Raw genomic sequence first — 17,960 nt, 5'->3', positions numbered from 1 at the left:
CCAATGTTTTGAGGAAACATTGACAAGGTCACATTGCCAGACAGTTGCACAATTGCATACAATATATTTAAATCGTAAATATATTCATAAATTGTTTGTGTTCTGTGCAGATTGAGCTGGAACGGAAGAGTGATTCCAATCTGCAGAACTACTGGATGATCCAGTACCAGAGACTCCTGGACTCGAAGCCTCTCTCACTGGCCATGCAGGTCAGTCCTCTCTTACTGGCCATGCAGGTCAGTCACTGGCCATGCAGGTCAGTCCTCTCTTACTGGCCATGCAGGTCAGTCCTCTCTCACTGGCCATGCAGGTCAGTCCTCTCTCACTAGCCATGCAGGTCAGTGCAAGGGCTAATGTCATTACCCTAATCATTGAGCTTGGAAGTGGAAGTCTGGTTTTGAAGAATACTTCACATGAAACTTAAACTTATTATCGATATATATATATATATTTTGTTTTGGTTAAGTATCACATTTATTTGTGGATGTAAATAGATTTTCCATTTCTGTTAAACCCCTGATAGTAAGTGCTACTGTAATGACATTAAGAGCTTTGTGCTCATGAGGTGTATTGATTGCTGTGCTCTCTGTGTGTGTGCGTGTGTGTGTGTGTGTGCGTGCGTGTGTGTGCGTGTATGTGCGCGTGTGTGTGTGCGTGTGTGTGTGTGTGCGTTTATGTGCGCGTGTGTGTGCGTGTATGCATATGTATGCTTGTGTGTGCGTGCGCGCGCGTGTGTGTGTGTGCGTGTGTGTGTGTGTGCGTTTATGTGCGCGTGTGTGTGCGTGTATGCATATGTATGCTTGTGTGTGCGTGCGCGCGTGTGTGTGTGTGTGCGTGCGCGTTTGTGTGCGTGCGTGCGTGCGTGACAGGAGGCTGGCGTGGAGCGGGATCTGGTGGATCTGCTGTCCAAGCTCTCTGCTGAGCACTACCTGCCCATCCTGGCTCACCACCGCGTCACGTCCAAGGCTCTCAATCACATGACCACCAGTGACCTCAGCAAAGTACGCTGCTTTCAGTTCCTCTGGGTGTGTCTGTAGGCAGAGAGGGAGGGAGGAGTAGAGAGAGGGAATTGTGCCAGTGTGCTACTTCCATTACATGAGGGATTTATTCCTTTTCTTATCGCTGATCATAACAGAGCAATCAGAAGCTTTGCACTGTATATTTAAAACAGAAATGCTTGTGTGTCTGTACAGATTGGTGTGAATGAGGTGGGCATACAAAAGGCTCTACTAAACTGGGCAAAGACACACATCCCCATGCCAACAAAGGGTGAGTATGTGCACACATATTTACATATTGACACACAATATCCTATAATCACTGATTTCAATTTGAGGTGCATTAAGCAGGGCTATATAGCCAGGACATTTAGATAGATAGATAGAGACTTTATTGATCCCCAGGAGAACCATCATTCATACACAAACGTCATCGTCATCGTCATCATCAGTGAGTAATGATTCTCTGTTGTCCCATCAGTGGCCCTTGCGGCCGAGGAGGAGCCTGAGGCAGAGGAGGTAGCCGGCCCGTCCCAGCCCAGCGCCTCCTCTCCAGAGGCCACCCCTCCCCTGACCCCCTCGGCCCCCACCCCCACGGAGAGCCCCAGCAGCTCGGAGTGTGTGGTGTGCATGGAGCGTGGGGTAAGTGCTTTCGCAGGGCTCAGCTCGGAGGATGATGTAGTTGTACAATAAAATGGAGTTTGAGGACACCCAGCAAAACCCTGCTTTCTATCAGGCACTTCGGAGTAGAATGGTACTTGCATACAGTATGTGTTGATGCTGTTTAACTCCTTCGTTAATTATCCGAGGACATATTAGTAGATGTAGGAGAGTGGCACAGGGTACAACATGCAGTTCTCTGTTCACATGTTGGGCATGCTGCATGCTATTGTTTTGTAATGCTAGTCTATAAGTGGGGGAAAGCAGTAGTAGATCACAGTTCAGTGGGGGTGTTCATAAAAGGGCCAGACCCAGAGTAACCCTCTCCTCTCTCACCCACTTCTCTCCTCCTCTCCTCTCTCACCCACTTCTCTCCTCCTCCTCTCCTCTCTCACCCACTTCTCTCCTCCTCTCCTCTCTCACCCACTTCTCTCCTCCTCTCCTCTCTCACCCACTTCTCTCCTCCTCTCCTCTCTCACCTACTTCTCTCCTCTTCTCTCCTCCTCTCCTCTCTCACCCACTTCTCTCCTCCTCTCCTCTCTCACCCACTTCTCTCCTCCTCTCCTCTCTCACCTACTTCTCTCCTCTTCTCTCCTCCTCTCCTCTCTCACCCACTTCTCTCCTCCTCTCCTCTCTCACCCACTTCTCTCCTCCTCTCCTCTCTCACCCACTTCTCTCCTCCTCTCCTCTCTCACCTACTTCTTTCCTCCTCTCCTCTCTCACCCACTTCTCTCCTCCTCTCCTCTCTCACCCACTTCTCTCCTCCTCTCCTCTCTCACCCACTTCTCTCCTCCTCTCCTCTCTCACCTACTTCTCTCCTCCTCTTCTCTCATCTTCTCCTCTCTCACCCACTCCTCTCCTCTTCTCCTCTCCTCTTCTCCTCTCTCACCCACTCCTCTCCTCCTCTCACCCACTCCTCTCCTCCTCTTCTCCTCTCCTCCTCTCACCCACTCCTCTCCTCCTCTCACCCACTCCTCCCCTTCTCTTCTCCTCTCCTCCTCCTCTCTTCTCCTCCTCTCACCCACTCCTCTCCTCCTCTCACCCACTCCTCTCCTCCTCTCACCCACTCCTCCCCTTCTCTTCTCCTCTCCTCCTCTCCTCTTTCACCCACTCCTCTCCTCCTCTCACCCACTCCTCTCCTCCTCTCACCCACTCCTCCCCTTCTCTTCTCCTCTCCTCCTCCTCTCTTCTCCTCCTCTCACCCACTCCTCTCCTCCTCTCCTCCTCTTCTCCTCGCCTCCTCTCACCCACTCCTCTCCTCCTCTCCTCCTCTCCCCTCCTCTCCTCCTCTCCTCCTCTTCTCCTCTTCTCCTCTCACCCACTCCTCTCCTCCTCTCCTCCTCTTCTCCTCTCCTCCTCTCACCCACTCCTCTCCTCCTCTCCTCCTCTCACCCACTCCTCTCCTCCTCTCCTCCTCTCCTCTTCTTCTCGTCCCCAGTCGCAGGTGATCTTTCTGCCCTGTGGGCACGTGTGCTGCTGCTACGAGTGCAACGAGGCCCTGCAGTTGTGCCCGCTGTGCCGCGCTGCCATCGAGCAGCGTGTGCGCCTCTACCACGCCTGACGAGGCCGAGTCCGTCCGTCATGTCCGTTCAAATCACCAACGCACCAGTTCTGATGCAGTGTACTCACGCTGTCTTTCTGCATGCACTTTCCACCATATTAGACTGCAATATTTCCCACTAAGACATCATCATCATCGCGATGTTCATCATCTCTGCCCTCTGCCAAAGAGAAGCTCTTTATCATCGGCCAAAGCCATATGGAATCAGTCCAGACCATGAGATACTTCAGGGGCTCTATAAAGTGGGTCTGAGTTTTGAACTAAGTGCTAAGTCTAACTAAGTTTTGAACTAAGTCCTGTGATCTAGTGTTTTCAAGAGAAAGAGATGCGTTTATAAGGCAGAGAATGCTAAAGGAAATGGTACATCAGAGGGAAGTATTTATTTTCAGTTTGCATGACAGTCAGTACTGTTCATTTGTATGCATTTTAATGTGGGAAAGTCTAAAATGTGAAGCCATTTGGAATTATGTTTTTGTGTTTGTTTTTTATGTCTATCTCTCACAAACTTAGTTATATTAATAAGAGCTGTTGTTATTCAGTAGACAGATGAATTCAAGTATGTTAAAGGTCTTATCTCAACATGCCCATCTGTAAGTGCCCTAAACTGGATGGTATAAATCTGTTTTACACTGACAGTGAATGCTTTCTTTCAACACCTGATCTCCGCACGTGTGCCTTTTCCTGTTTGTGGCATCTATACGTCACAACAATCATGAGTAGTACTCTATAGTCCTCTCTCTTCCACTACTGGCATAAATGGCAGTCAGACTAAAGGTGCTTTGAGGACAGCCAGACCATCTATGCTGTCCACATCACATCACCTAATAATTACTCCACTTCCCACACATTTAACCCCACACCCTCCCTCCATATGAAAGGCATCATTCTAATTTTCACCCTTTACAGTCTCATGCGACTTAAGTGCTCTTACTATTCATACTAACAGTGCATGCTTTCCATTACATTACTGTACATATACTGTATGCTGAATACATATTATACTCAATAAATTATTTATCCCTAAAATCACGCCACTTGTTACTGAAGTTGTAAACTGTGTGTTGTAGATGCCAGTATGCTTCAAGAGAAGAGTGCCTGACTTGCGCTTTACAGCTTGTGTTGCTGTAACACGAGACATTTCTACCAAAACTAAACAATGTTCTATCCACATCTGTACATGTTGACTGCACGCACACAAACATCACACAAAAAAGCTGTCAATATTATCACGTTAGTCATCCTTCATACTTTTTGTAGCTGTAAGAAATGAAACCCAAAATACAATGATTTCTAGGCTCATATCTACTCCTTTTATCTTTTGTACCCATTCTATTTTTCACAAGTAATTCGAAATAATTTTGAATTAGCATCTGCATATCTGATCATCTGTGGAAACTGATGTTTTTGTGTGTGTAATATGTGATAGAGGAGCTGCTAATGTAAAGATCTGCCTTGGTAATCTCGGTTAGCATATCCATTGTGTGTCGGTGGGTAAAGCTTCATTAGTGTGTTATTAGTTTGCTGTGAAACCTATGCCTATAAAAACCTATAAATGTACTCAGATGTATGCCTGCCTCCTGTCTATACACTTGTGCTCTGTGGGGCATAATTCAGGAAACATCTTCCACTGCGGTCCTGAAATGTTTTGTGTGCTGACATTTTTCATTCCATCAAACAGCACTCACAGTATTTGCAGGATACTTCACAATTAGGAATTATACAGTCAAACAATTATTTGAACAACATAGTTGTAAAATAACACATCTTTATTGTGTAGATCAACATTTACAATGACAAGTTAGTTTAGTAAAAAAAAAAAAAAATTGCCCTGAGGTTACATATTAATTTACATTTAATTCATCATAGATTCTATTTAGTTTTTTTTATAGGTTCTGATTCCTAAAATTAAAAAAAAGGTTGCTGGTCTGTTTCATAATAGCTATTTTAATACAGTTATTCCTCATCCTCTGGAGGAATTTCTCATGACCTCCAAATAAATGGTGACCAAGTTTTTGATGAAGTGTTTTAGGGTCACCTAACGTTCATAATTGCTTACCACTGATTATCCTGTTAATGAGCTCCGTGTTGTGTTTGGGCAGAGGGAGAGGACTCCTCTGCTGGGGTTGTCTGGGTGTCCAAGTGCACCTCCCCGGAGCTTGAGGATTCCTGAGACTCTAGCACCCCATTGGGGGAGCCCTCGGTAGCCCTCAGTAGTCTCCTAATTGGACTTCTCTGCTTGCACATTTGTGTTTGCTGAATTTATCTCCCCCACATCGGCTTTTTTAGCCTTCTCCGGTCTCACCACCTGTCCATCTGTCTTTCTGTCCTGCAGTGACTCTCCAGGGCATGCTTCACCTTCCTCCTCCTCCTCTTCATCCCCTTCCTCTCTTTCATCATCTGCCTCTGCTGGGATGTCATTCAGGTCAGCTAGGAAGTGCAGTGTAACACTCTGTTGGATACAGCGGTAGACGGTAGAAGAAATGTAAGCCATTCATAATTCATTCTACAGCACAAAGATTCGCTAAAGACACTAACCTGCAATCCAAACTTAAAGTGGAACACAATTCCTTTTCATTGAATGTAACACATCTAAAATGGATCCTGTGAATTGCATTGTAGGGGTCCAACTGCACTTCTAAGTAAAAATAAATTCACTGGTACAATGACACGGTCAAGCAATATCGGGTTCAGAATTAGAACCCGGGCTAGCCAACGGTCAGGCGGCAACACTACCACTGCTCCCCAAGGCCACATCACACACTTTGCAATCGGAATAGTACCTTGATGGTCTTGAAAGCAAGCTTTAGGATGGTGCTTCCAGTGTAGGTCTGCTGCAGGTCAAACTCCTCTTTCAGTGAGTGGAACACCCTGTTCATCACCTGCTTAAGCTGTGAAGCAACATCAGGATCAGCATTATGGGACTACTGAAGTCAGACTTTCAACAATGAAATAAAGGGATGTCTTGGAATAGATAGCCTACAGAATAATGGCATAACAAGTGTGCAGCACAGTCTTTCTCAGTCCCTCATCAGTGCAACTGCAGAGTCTTATGTTTGTACCTGTGTGGCAGTTGCCTCCTCATTGGTCTGTTCAAACAGCTTCTGCTCTAACTCAGCCAATCGAATCTCTAGATTCTTTTTCTCTGATCTCGCTCTTCTTTGGACCTCAGATATCTGAAAGACAAAGGGATGCCGCAGGGGAAGAGCTGTCTCCTCATTGGTCTACAGTATATGATCCATTAAATGGAAATAAATACATAACCTCAGGGCAATTTTTTTATTTTATTTTTTAATCAATGTTCTCACTTCTAAAACTAACTTGTCATTGTAAATGTTGAATTCTACATAAAAAAAAGATACGTTGTTGTACAACTATGTTGTTCAAGAAATTGTTGTGGGTCACTGCACGCGTGCGTGTGTGCATGTGCATGTGTGTGCACGCATGCCTGTCTGTCTATATGTCTGTGTCTGTGTGTGTCTGTGTTTGTGTGTGCGCGCCTGTGTATGTTCGTGTCTGTCTGTCTGTGTGTGTGTGCGTGTCTGTCTCCCTGTGTGTGCGTGTCTGTCTGTCTGTCTGTCTGCCTGCCTGTGTGTGCGTGTGTGTGTGTGTGTGTGTGTGTTTTGTACCCCTGACCTGGTCGTGCAGCTGGGACACGGTTTCCTCCATCATGTCCCTCTGCTCCATCAGCTCAGACAGAGCGCGCTGGTGCACCTCCCGTGCCGAGGCCAGAGACGCGTCACACCGCCGCTGCCACGCCACCTCCAGCTCAGCCTGGACCTGTAAACACACACACACACACACATATTAACAACACACAAACGCAGAACACACATAGACCAACAACATAGACGAGTACTTACACACCTACACACTCTCATATACCTGAGAGAGGCTGGATCACATACAGACTTTTCAAAAAAAGTTTCATGCATACCTGGTTTTGTATGTATGTACTGGCTTTTTGAAACACTATTCTAAATTCACTTTCCTAAGCTCAACTCAAACAGAAATGTTCCTGGTCATCTTCTGGTTCTCTGATACAGGGTTGAAATTGTATACTAGTCCCTTTGCATGTTTTGGCATCATCACACGGTTCTGATGGAACCTCCTCACTAGTATGATGCGGTAGACTAGTGAAGGTTCCACCTGCTCTGTGCTGCAGTTCTGCGGAGCGCTTCTGGTTCTCCTGAGCTGGGCCCGGAGCTGGTCACTCTCTTGCTGGCTGTTTTGACGCGTCTCCTCCAGTTCCGCCAGCAGCCGCCCCCGCTCCGCCTGCCACTTCCTCTTCCTGTCCGACAGCACCTGATGGAGCGGACCGGAGGACAAGAGGAGCATGTTTTGTATTGTATTCAAAGAGCCAGAATTTGCATCAGGGGAAAGTAAATGAGTGAGTCTGCTTGGACAGAGAAGTGAAATAAATGTAGTCTATCACATTTCAAAGGTATGGACACACACACACACACACACACACACACACACACACACACACACACACACAGACAGACCATATCTGTCAACCCACCCATTTTTCCCGGGTTTCTCACGTATTTTAACTTTTTTCCCGCTGTCTTCCCGTTTTAACATTTTCCCGTAAATATCCCGTATTTTAACAATCTCATAACATTAGCTCTACCATCGGACTTGTCAGTCTCTGTACTGTAGCTGTTGCTATCCCCTTGCCCTTACAGCGAAACAGATGTTTTCAAAGCATCATTTTGCTTGCTTGATGGCGACAGTGAGACTATTTAAGATGACAGCGTGGTTGTCGTGAGAGCACGATTCAGTGGCACCTGCATAGAGTGTATGGCCGCACACACTGTATCGGCCTACCAGGCTACTCAGCTACGAGTAGAGAAAGAATTCCCCCTGTTTGTATATTCACTCCAAGTTGGGCTACCATAACTTCCCAACTCTGCACTGTAGCCCATAAACTGCATGACAGGCCATTTATATTTCTCTCTAAAATAACCAAATGCATTTGTTCAACTTTATGAAGAAGAATTACGCACTAGGCTACTTGGAACGCACACATTTTGTTTGCGCAGGAGAGAGAATGAAGTGCACAGGGGCATCGATTACAGAACTTTAGCCTTGCTAGGGCTGTATAAAGTTGACCAAATTAATATAGGCTGTTGTTAGTCGTAAATAAAGTAGGCTACTTTGTTGTATTGTTTAGCTGGCCAATGCACGAGCTTACAATTGCGAAACGGACTAATACTGCAACCCTTCCAACGTTGGGGGACGAATGTTGACATTTTCCCGTATTCTGCGTGAGAAACCCGGGAAATCTCCCTTATTTTCAAAGCTCAATGTTGACATCTATGACACAGACACACACACAGACATACACACAGACACACACGCACCTGGTCTAGGGTTTGCTTGTCTGTTTTGAGGTCTTCTAGCTCCTCCTCCATGTTGTTGACTTGGAGCTGCAGCTCTCTGCATTTCTGTTTCTCTCCACGCCACTGAGTGTGAGTCTGTTCCCTGCTGGCTTTCAATTCTGCAAAACACACCACACCACAGAAGGGAGAGAAGCTTAGCGGAGATGCTTTTTTCATAACTATGTGGATTTAAATTGTAGACATTAAAAGCATGTGAGACAACAAATATTAATTTCTTGCTTTCATAAGTATATAATTGATATTCAATAAAAGACATACTACACACACAGGGTTCATACGTGCTACCAACCACTGAAATACAATACTATATCAATTCACTGTACACTAGAAGAAAACAATATCTGCTAAGATGAGTCTTTTCCAAAGAGGACCTTCTGAACCCCTATTGGGTGTTCTGTGGGCCTGGAATGAACTGCTCTACCTTCCACTGCTTCCTCCAGGGAGGAGATTTGAGTGGTCTGGTGCTTGGTGCTCTGAAGAGATGCGTTGAGTTTGGCCTGGAGCTCTGCTGCCCTCTGCTGGAGGCTCGAGGTCTCTTGCTGCAGCTGGCACACCAGGGCAGAGGAGGCAGACAGCTCCTCCACCAGACGAACCTGTGTGTGTGTGTGTGTGTGTGTGTGTGTGTGTGTGTGTGTGTCAGACAGAAGTGTCAATAGGGAGAGACAGAGACAGAGACAGAGACAGAGACAGACAGACGGGTCAATAGGAAGAGAGAGAGAGAAGAGAGAGAAGTGACAGAGAATTAAATCACTCCAATCAATAGCTGAGACATTTTGACAAGGATATGTCTGAATACTTGGTATGGTACCTTGTCCTGTTTGTGCATGTTGTGTGGTGTGATTGGTATGGTACCTTGTCCTGTTTGTGCATGTTGTGTGGTGTGATTGGTATGTATGTGCATGTTGTGTGGTATGGTACCTTGTCCTGTTCTGCCATCAGGAGACGTGTCTGGGTCAGCTGACCACTGAGCTGAAGGGAATTGCTATTCTGTTCCAGCATCAGACTGCTTTTATGTACGTACCTACACACACACACACACACACACACATACTCTCAGTTCAAAAACTCAAAGAGACTTAAATAACATACTGTGAATTGTGCTGATGCCCACACTAACACATCTAGAACACATGGTTAAGAGACAGAACACATGCCTTTGGTTCTGTTCCATCAACTCCCCGATCTTGCGGTTCTGCTCGTCTATCCGGGTGCTTTTCTCATATAGCTCCTTCTTAAGCACCGAGTTCTCCTGCATAGCAGAGAGGGCATGTGATTAGGGGAACTCTGTTAAGAATTGTTCTTGACATGACTGTCCCTTCTGTAAACAGAGGAGTCATACAAACCTGAATGATTCTTTGGATGCTGTGCATGATCATGGTTGTTTCCATGGATACAGAAGGTCCACCAAAGGAAATCTCCTGATTCTGCAGCTTGTCCACCTGCAGTAGAGATGGACATAGTCTTGAAATCAGACATGAAGTAAAATGTCTATCTGTATTTTTAGGATGCAAATAAAAACTGTGAAAGACAACATTATGCATAGCTAATTTTATCAATCAAATTAAATATTTGTTGACATACATTGTTTGTAGTACATTACACCAAAGGTTTGAAGAAACAATGAGAAGATTGATGAGGTCTTACCTTGGCACTTAACTGTTCCAATTTGTCAGCCACCTTTCCAACATCCAACCGCATCTCAGTACTGAACTGTCGCACGTCACTCATCAATAAGGACGAGACATCAGGAGCTGGGCGATAATAAAGATGTTAACACTTCAATGCAAAGGCCTAGTCTGCACTACCATTGCAGTATGAAGATGATAGCTACCTTGGTAAGCCACAGTATGAAACCCAATGGGCTGAATATGAGAAGACGTCAGCACAGTAGGGTAGGGCTGTTGACAAGCAAAATATCTGAGTCACTTTAGCCACCAAACTGTGATATTCTGGTTAGCAGATAGAAATGATAAGATGTACTCTACTCTCACCATAAACGTTTGCATTGATATGGGCTCCACAGGTTGTGCCATGGTCTCAGGTTGTCGGGCAACAACTTGCTGGGAAGGTGCTGAAACTATCAGAACAGAATTAGTGAGAGTCCATTTCCATCATGCTTCCACATTGAGCTCAGGCTGTCTGCAGTGTAAGATCACAGGCCTGCAGATGCATGAGATCACACCTGGTTCAGGTGGAGGTGTTTCTGACGCCGAGGTGGAGGAGGGTAGTGAGGGGGAGCCAGGGGTAGTGGGAGGCGTAGAATGATGTCTTCTTCCAGAGTCACACATGTCCTGGTGATAGAAAAGGACATAAGAGGAGCTTACGGAATGAACTGTGCCTGTACAAGAACCACTAATTGATCTACTTAAAAGCCCTTTTATAAGCACAGATTTGTTAATGTGGCATAGATTTAAAGTGAAAACTTACCGGTAATCTACATGCTTCCCTTCTCTACGGACTGTATGTTACAGATATTATATACTAATCAACATCTACACTAAACCATCTATCTACCAAATGTCAAAGGCTATATGCAATATCTCATTTCGGTGTTTGGTGTTTTAAGTCCCCAACGTCGTCTTCCAGGAAGCACTGCATGGAAGGCACTAGGGTTAGGGTTAGAGATAAGGTTAGGGTTAGGTGCCTTAAAGTCGCCGGTCGCAACGCTGCCTTGAAGTCAACGGCGGGGGCTTAAAACACCATTGAGCTCTCATTTCACCACAAAACGGCACAATTCAAACAAACTGCTTTTAAATCCAAGACATTCTATACTACAATTCTATGCTAAACGTCTACTGCAACAAGCAAAAGCACTGTTAATAATAAAATCTTTCTGCCTACCTCAGTGTCAGAGTCGCTGGCGTCAGGCTGAGCTGGAATGGCGCCGCGCAGAAATGGCAGCATGGGCTGGCCCATCTTCGCCATGCGGGAGATCAGTTTGGCCTTGGCGGAGTCTTTGCTCTGAGGACCAAAACAGGGTACAGGCTAAAAAGTCCACTCACAAGTTCTGGAGACATTCGACAACTACAGCAGTCTATGCCGTCTGTACAACTCCAAACCTGTAAGTGAGAACAACTCTGTGGGGCATTGCGGAGGAGGGGAGAGAGAGAGAAAGAAATCACCAACCTTCAGTTTCTCATTTGGAGAATTGGATTTGGTTTGCTGGTCCCTGAGATGAGAGAGAGAGAACATTCTGAGCGTTATTATTAACATCCATCATCTACATGTCACCCTCTACTGGAGGCTTACAAATACTGTACTTCTCCTGTTTGTCAGTGCTGTACCTGTGTTCAGGCTGAGCTGCTTCAGAGCTAGAACTAGCCACAGACGCAGAGGGTGAAGAATCCAGAGATTCTTGGTCCAGACATTCGGATGCCCCTTCAACAGAAAACCGAACCTGGAATGGACAGAATACACACAAAATTCACAATACACAATTCATACCCTCAATGTGAAACTTATCACCATCTAATTTGATATTAAAAAGTATGACTAACAGACTTCATTCCAAACTAGTCTCTAAAAGGTCTGGCAATATTAATCTCACCTGCTGGATTTCTACATCCAGAACCAGGGTATTGGATGGAGGTACATCGTTTAGAATGCCTTTGGGTCCAGCGGTTTTACTAGGTGGGATGACCAGGAGTCGCCGGCCACCTCTCTGCATCCCCAGCAAGCCCCCCTCCCAACCCTAAAGATCACACAAGAGAAACTCACTTAGCAGAAGGCAAGAAAAACTATGTACAAACCACACCTGTACATAACCTGGAGGTCCTACTTACTTTGGGTTCTTTGCCCGGCCCCAGTTTCACGCGATGGAACTGGTCTTGACCTGTCGTGGAGTTGGATTTGAATGTCTCCAAGAGACACAGACACAGTTACATGGATGTTCAGCATGAGCTCAATTCTTTGAAACTGGAAAAATTAATAGAACTCATACTAATAGAACTCATACCAAGAGACCAATAATTTCAAACAGCATGAAAGCTATTACGTAAATTAAAACAAACTCTGCCATCTCCAAAGAATGCAGGGACTTTCACAAACCTATTCACTGACCATATCTAATCCATGAAATATGAGCGACAACGAAACAATTGAATTGAACTTTAGTCAAAATTTAGAAAATGGCATGACGGTTGGTTGTTGGTGGCATCTTACGATACTGAGCACACATGTGTGTTACCTCTCCAATGGTGTAGTTGTGAAGGAGCCATCCTGTGAAGACAATCTGCAGGGTGTCTCCAGTGTCCACTGCCTGTCCCTCGCCTAAGACCAGGTCCTGGACCACCAGCTTGTCCTGAGATGGGTCACTGTTCCTCTTTGCCAAACATACCTGAAGAAGGAGTTGTAAAACAGAAGCAGAGGATATAGTGATTAAACTAAGAATGCTATACTAACACTATGGGTAAAAAACAAAAGGATGAAAACTATTGGGTCAGGCAAAAATCAACATGTAAGGCATAGGCATATTTGTGAAAAACCATAGTTGATTAAATATATCATTATAACAGAAAGTTCCATTTAAACTGTTCAGCTATTCAGCTTCAATTCATAAAGCCATTAACAGAGAATTCCGGCAATTTTTCACATAGATCTGTTTCTCGAGGTCACCAAATGTCGGTACGCAGAAAAACGAGTAGCTTGAGTTGCTGCAGCCAACAGCTAGAGCTACCAGGCAGCTACAGTGCTACACTCTGGGAGCATGAACATGCACATGCCCCCAGAGTGTAGAACTGTAGCTACCATCGTTTTTTGTACCAACAGTACTTGGTGGCCTTGAGAAACAGAGATCTATGTGATATCGCCGGATTTGTCCTTTAACTCCTAGATATACAGTATGGATATGGAAATTTCTTCTCACATCAGAGGCATACATGAAATGCTAGAAACAGGGCCACAAATCACCTCTTTACAGAAGTCTGAGCTGACTTTTACAGAGTCAAACATCAATGACCAATTCTGTCTCTGGTCATCGTAGAAAGTGGCATAATTCCCAGGCTGAACCTACATGACAGAGTGGACAAGCATTCAGAACTGTAACACATCACTGTAACAACCAGGCTACAAAGTAAAAGACATATGGACACCATAAACTGCATAGACAAAGAGTCTGTTCACATGATGTGCATGTATGGTGTACTCACGGTTAGGACAAACCCAGGATGGATCCTGGCAGTCGTTATCGGTTTCTGCTGGCTACCATAGATCAGGATCTTATACTGCAAAACAGTCATTGACCATAAATCAATGGAACTTGCAAACATGCACAACAACAACACACACATATATACACACACATCAACAACGTGACACTGCCAGTGTGGCTTGTTTCACCAGACTCACTGGTGAAGATGTCTTCTAAACTACTGAGTTGGAGATTTCCAGATATGATAGATCCTCCTCATAATGATAGGCATGCCTACCAGACTCACTCACCTCTTTATTTCCATGGTTACCCAAGACGGCAGCACCAACTTTGCCCTGCTTCACGTACTGGCCATTCACACTGTTAACACAATCACAGACACAGCCCCTTCCATTCAGTCATGAAACAAATGTGCTTGTCATAAGCAGTGACAAGAAAAAAAAACACTTTTTTTCAGCCATTGGTCACAATTAATGAAATCAAGAAAAATGCATATACTGTATATATTTCTGTAAAATTGTAAACCCTCATGATTTTCTTGAAATGAACTCCTGTATGTACTGTACTGATTAAGATGAGTAGAGGCTGACGGCTACATATTTACAGGATTAAATGATGACTCACAAGCGGAATGCGTGGACAGCAGTGGCAAACAGAACTGCTGGGGCAGATGGAGGAGGAGTTGCTGGCTTCTGAGGGGGAGGACCTTCACGTTTGTAAACAAATCATTAGTGAACAGCAGCTACACAACCACATGTCTCTCACTTGAGAAGACAAGGTTTCATAACGTCATGGGACATCTGCTATGTTCTCCCTGCAAACATAGTGGTAGTAGTAGTAGTATAGGCTACCCACCTGCAGTGGAGGTGGAAGTGTTCCTCTTTGGCTGCTTAGGGGCGGTGAACTGGAAGGACTCGTTGCCCTGACTCTCAGCCTGGTCCAGGCTAAAGAGAGAGGCCAGCTTCGCCCTAAAGCACACACAGCATGAACACAGACACACACACACTTGAACTGTGAGGATGAAATCTTTAAGTCTCTAGCTGATTTATCGGACCTGATGGTCATGATTAAGACAGGTTCATTTCAGAATCAAAAAAACACATCTGTTTAGGGAACCAAAACCAGTAGGTGACCTTTAATCTTATCTAACAGACAAGACTTTCACTTATACGTAAATCCAGAAGCAAAAGATTTCATAGACAAATCATCCACAGTGGATATCAAATTTGACAGATATGCTTTTCAAACTGCATGGTTGCATGACTCAGTATCACATAAAATTGAGCGGTGCACATCAGAGGCATATGACAGCTACTAGACTTCTCCTCCTGATCTGGCTGGTCACCTGGCTGGACAGTCGATGGAGATGTCTCACACACTTCAGCAAAATGACCACAAACTCCTATCACCTGCCTGCATTCAATACTGTCTTCTTTCATGGTGCCTGACCAATGGCTCAATCAGTCAATCAATACATGCTGACCAAGCCGTCTTGCCTTGTCATATCGGCAATCACCAGAAGACTTCATACTGACCCTTGTGCCTCTCTCCAGAGATAGTCAGTGTCCCACACCGCTGACATGGCAGCCAGCTTTCAGCTACCCCAAGTCCAGCCAAAACCAAGCCTATGGTGGTGGATGCCTGTCCGACTGCTTTCCTGTCCTATGTGAGTGTGTCTGTCCGACAGCCTCCACGCGATAATGATACTCTGCGCAGTTTTGGCAGAAACATCTCCCTGCTAGCATTGCTGTGGGAGACTTCCCCATTCAGTAGTGCTAATGGCTAACATGTGAAAGTCATTACACAAGGGGTGGGTTCAGTTCTTGTCTGTGCCTGAAACCCCTCCTTGTTAAATCAGTCCAATCTCTTATCTCCAGGCCCCGATGCCTTTTGTGACAACTCATTTGGTCTTCGAGTTGATTATCAAGAGCGCAGCAAAGAGACCTTACAAGTGGGTTTAGTGATTTAATAAACGTTTTGGTACAACTATTAATATCTGTTCTATTCGGAGACCAAATTGGAAATGTGCCTTACATGGTGAAAATGGCCTGATAGTCATGTCAACTCATGCTGTCCATCGCACTTATGTAGAGGTGAAGACTGAAGGCCTCACTGGCCCACAAACCAGCATATACAATATATTATGTAATTAAATAGGAGCAACTGAGATTTTGGTCACTTGTCCAGTTGATTATGCTGGTATTATAGCTACAGTTGCAGTATAGCTACAGTTGTTGGTTTCTTAAGCTCACATTGGTTTAGAGTGTACAATGAACAACATGCTGCCACTGATCATTAAAGATGCTCTAAGCGATGTTGGGTAACAAAACAGAGAGCTCCCTCCTTCTCCCTCCCGTGCAACTCTCCTGAACTTTCCATATCGTCTGTTATTGGCTGGAACAATTTGTTATGTTTCATGCTTAAGGCTGGACCAGGCTGTTTTTGTTGCCCTTTTTTGGAGCCTGGGGTGTCCACAGAGACTGCGTTTTTTACATTATATTCCAGGCAGCATGCCATTACCTGTGTGGTTTAGCCTACAGTTGCATTTTGTGGACAGACAAACGGCTCACTCTCTAATCACGCTGACACTATTCAACAACAACAAAATAAAATCTATTGCACATCAGATTTTACAAATATTATTTTGACATTCTACAGGTGACCTCTTCACTAGAGTGTCTTGCTGTGATTCATATACAGAGCTGTCATAAGGCCAGTCTGGTCTTAAATCACTTCTAGGGATAGAATGAAAAAAACACTTAAAGCTAAATGAAAGATCTGAGCTACCATGTCTACTTAAGTAAATCTAAATGTATGGTCTATAAAATATAGTTATTGACATTCAGATTGGACTGTCTGACAAAACAAGTTCTTTAAGGATTTTTCCGTTAATTATTCAAAATATGGTAGTTGGCGTTCTACAAAAAGTAAGCTACACATAGTGCCAGTGACGGAGAGTTCAACAGGCTAGCCTAAACCCAAATCGAAAAGAATTCATCTCTTTTCTGAATGATGACTCACCCGCTTCTAGAGAATGGATCATCCGCGTGGTAGTATGCGAACATGTTGCGCTTCATGCTGGCGGACAAAGAGTGATCTTATAAAGGTACACCCATAGACTGTAAAAAATAGGGTACACCTCTAACTCTGAGTGATATCACAACGCGTCACATTTCCGGAAACAAGCATTGGTGTTTCTTTCTTAACTTGATTGGCTTAAAGAGGTGATAGAATGATGATATAGGGTATTTTGTGCTGGTCCTTAAGGACTGTGAAAAACTCTGATCTCATACAGAGAACTGAATAAATATTTATTGTAATGGGGCTATATAATTCAATCGTTACAGTCTTAACAGAGCAAAATCACGTTCTATCAGATCTCCGTGAGAGAATGTCCCTTTGCAAAAAAAAAAAAAAAACGTAATCGATTTGTTTTTAAATGCTCAAAAGCATGCGCGCATCACAAACCCCTGAACCTTGCACCCCTGAAGAAAAAAAACTGAATTGAATTTGGCGCTCCGGGATTTGCCGTCACATGGGCTATCAATTATCGCAATTGCAGGACACAGCTTGGGGTGGGCTAAACTTGTACTTTTTGTCGAGACACCTCAAAGAGCGTCCACTATTTTGCATGTTAGCTATGTAAGATAGCAAATTCATATTTAGTAGGCTAATTGATTAGTTTTTAAAAAATAAACAACCAAAACGAAACAATATATAAGAACACAGCATGTCTACCTAAAGTCATTTAAGAATTAAAAATTTAAAAGAAAATTAAACCTATATCTACTTTCTCCATCATCAGCCTACGAATAAATAATTCTGAGCGCTTATTGCGCGAATCAATGGAGCGTTCAACGCATCACCCACACGCTGTGATACCTTGGAGGCAGTGCGTCTAGATTTCTAGGCTAACGCTTTGCAACATTTTGTCTGTCTTTAACCCACCCTAGGTCAGACAAACCACTGACTGCAGTGAACAAAACGGTGTTACGGACCTTAGCGGGATGCATGTTAAACTGTTAAACTGTTAAATCTTAAACTGGGGATAAATAATTTGCACGTTATCACGAGCAGGCGTTTTACCCTATCCGTAACAACGGCAAGTCTGCATAACTGTCGTGAACACAACAGCCCCTAACGTAAACGCCATTTTAAACCAACCAAATTCGAGGAAACACGTGCCG

At 44.5% G+C, this 17,960-nt stretch overlaps 2 protein-coding genes across 6 annotated transcripts in view; one reads left to right on the top strand and one right to left on the bottom strand.

Annotated features, from left to right (window-relative positions):
- lrsam1 (leucine rich repeat and sterile alpha motif containing 1) overlaps positions 1 to 4,248 on the top strand; it is a 12,693-nt gene extending 8,445 nt beyond the window's left edge. For all 4 annotated transcript variants that reach the window (XM_042058999.1, XM_042058998.1, XM_042058997.1 and 1 more), the window contains 5 exons: positions 111 to 209; positions 870 to 1,001; positions 1,194 to 1,269; positions 1,480 to 1,640; positions 3,097 to 4,248. In XM_042058999.1, the coding sequence (XP_041914933.1) occupies positions 111 to 209; positions 870 to 1,001; positions 1,194 to 1,269; positions 1,480 to 1,640; positions 3,097 to 3,219 (591 nt within the window). In that variant the 3' untranslated portion in view covers positions 3,220 to 4,248. The remainder of the gene's footprint in view (positions 1 to 110; positions 210 to 869; positions 1,002 to 1,193; positions 1,270 to 1,479; positions 1,641 to 3,096) is intronic.
- A 751-nt stretch (positions 4,249 to 4,999) lies between these two features.
- Positions 5,000 to 17,868, bottom strand: fkbp15a (FKBP prolyl isomerase family member 15a). Of its 2 annotated transcripts, XM_042058994.1 has the most exons (27): positions 17,860 to 17,868; positions 16,795 to 16,851; positions 14,629 to 14,741; positions 14,398 to 14,479; positions 14,064 to 14,133; positions 13,772 to 13,846; positions 13,533 to 13,631; positions 12,811 to 12,960; positions 12,407 to 12,481; positions 12,172 to 12,315; positions 11,909 to 12,021; positions 11,751 to 11,793; positions 11,466 to 11,585; positions 10,807 to 10,915; positions 10,616 to 10,701; positions 10,456 to 10,522; positions 10,269 to 10,375; positions 9,968 to 10,063; positions 9,779 to 9,873; positions 9,543 to 9,645; positions 9,046 to 9,217; positions 8,586 to 8,722; positions 7,366 to 7,521; positions 6,853 to 6,996; positions 6,279 to 6,392; positions 6,000 to 6,107; positions 5,000 to 5,668 (listed from the first exon to the last, which is right to left on the bottom strand). In XM_042058994.1, exons 2-27 carry the CDS (start codon positions 16,848 to 16,850, stop codon positions 5,438 to 5,440), a joined length of 2,865 nt encoding a protein of 954 aa, XP_041914928.1. In that variant the 5' UTR covers position 16,851; positions 17,860 to 17,868; the 3' UTR covers positions 5,000 to 5,437. The 2 variants fall into 2 exon arrangements, with proteins under 2 accessions (XP_041914928.1, XP_041914929.1); XM_042058995.1 differs by lacking the exons at positions 16,795 to 16,851; positions 17,860 to 17,868 and adding an exon at positions 15,309 to 15,505.
- Positions 17,869 to 17,960: the final 92 nt, after the last annotated feature.

Source organism: Alosa sapidissima, chromosome 13, assembly GCF_018492685.1.
Source record: "Alosa sapidissima isolate fAloSap1 chromosome 13, fAloSap1.pri, whole genome shotgun sequence".
NCBI lineage: Eukaryota > Metazoa > Chordata > Actinopteri > Clupeiformes > Clupeidae > Alosa > Alosa sapidissima.
Note: the sequence above shows the minus strand (reverse complement) of the source record. Positions and strands in the feature narration are given on the sequence as shown.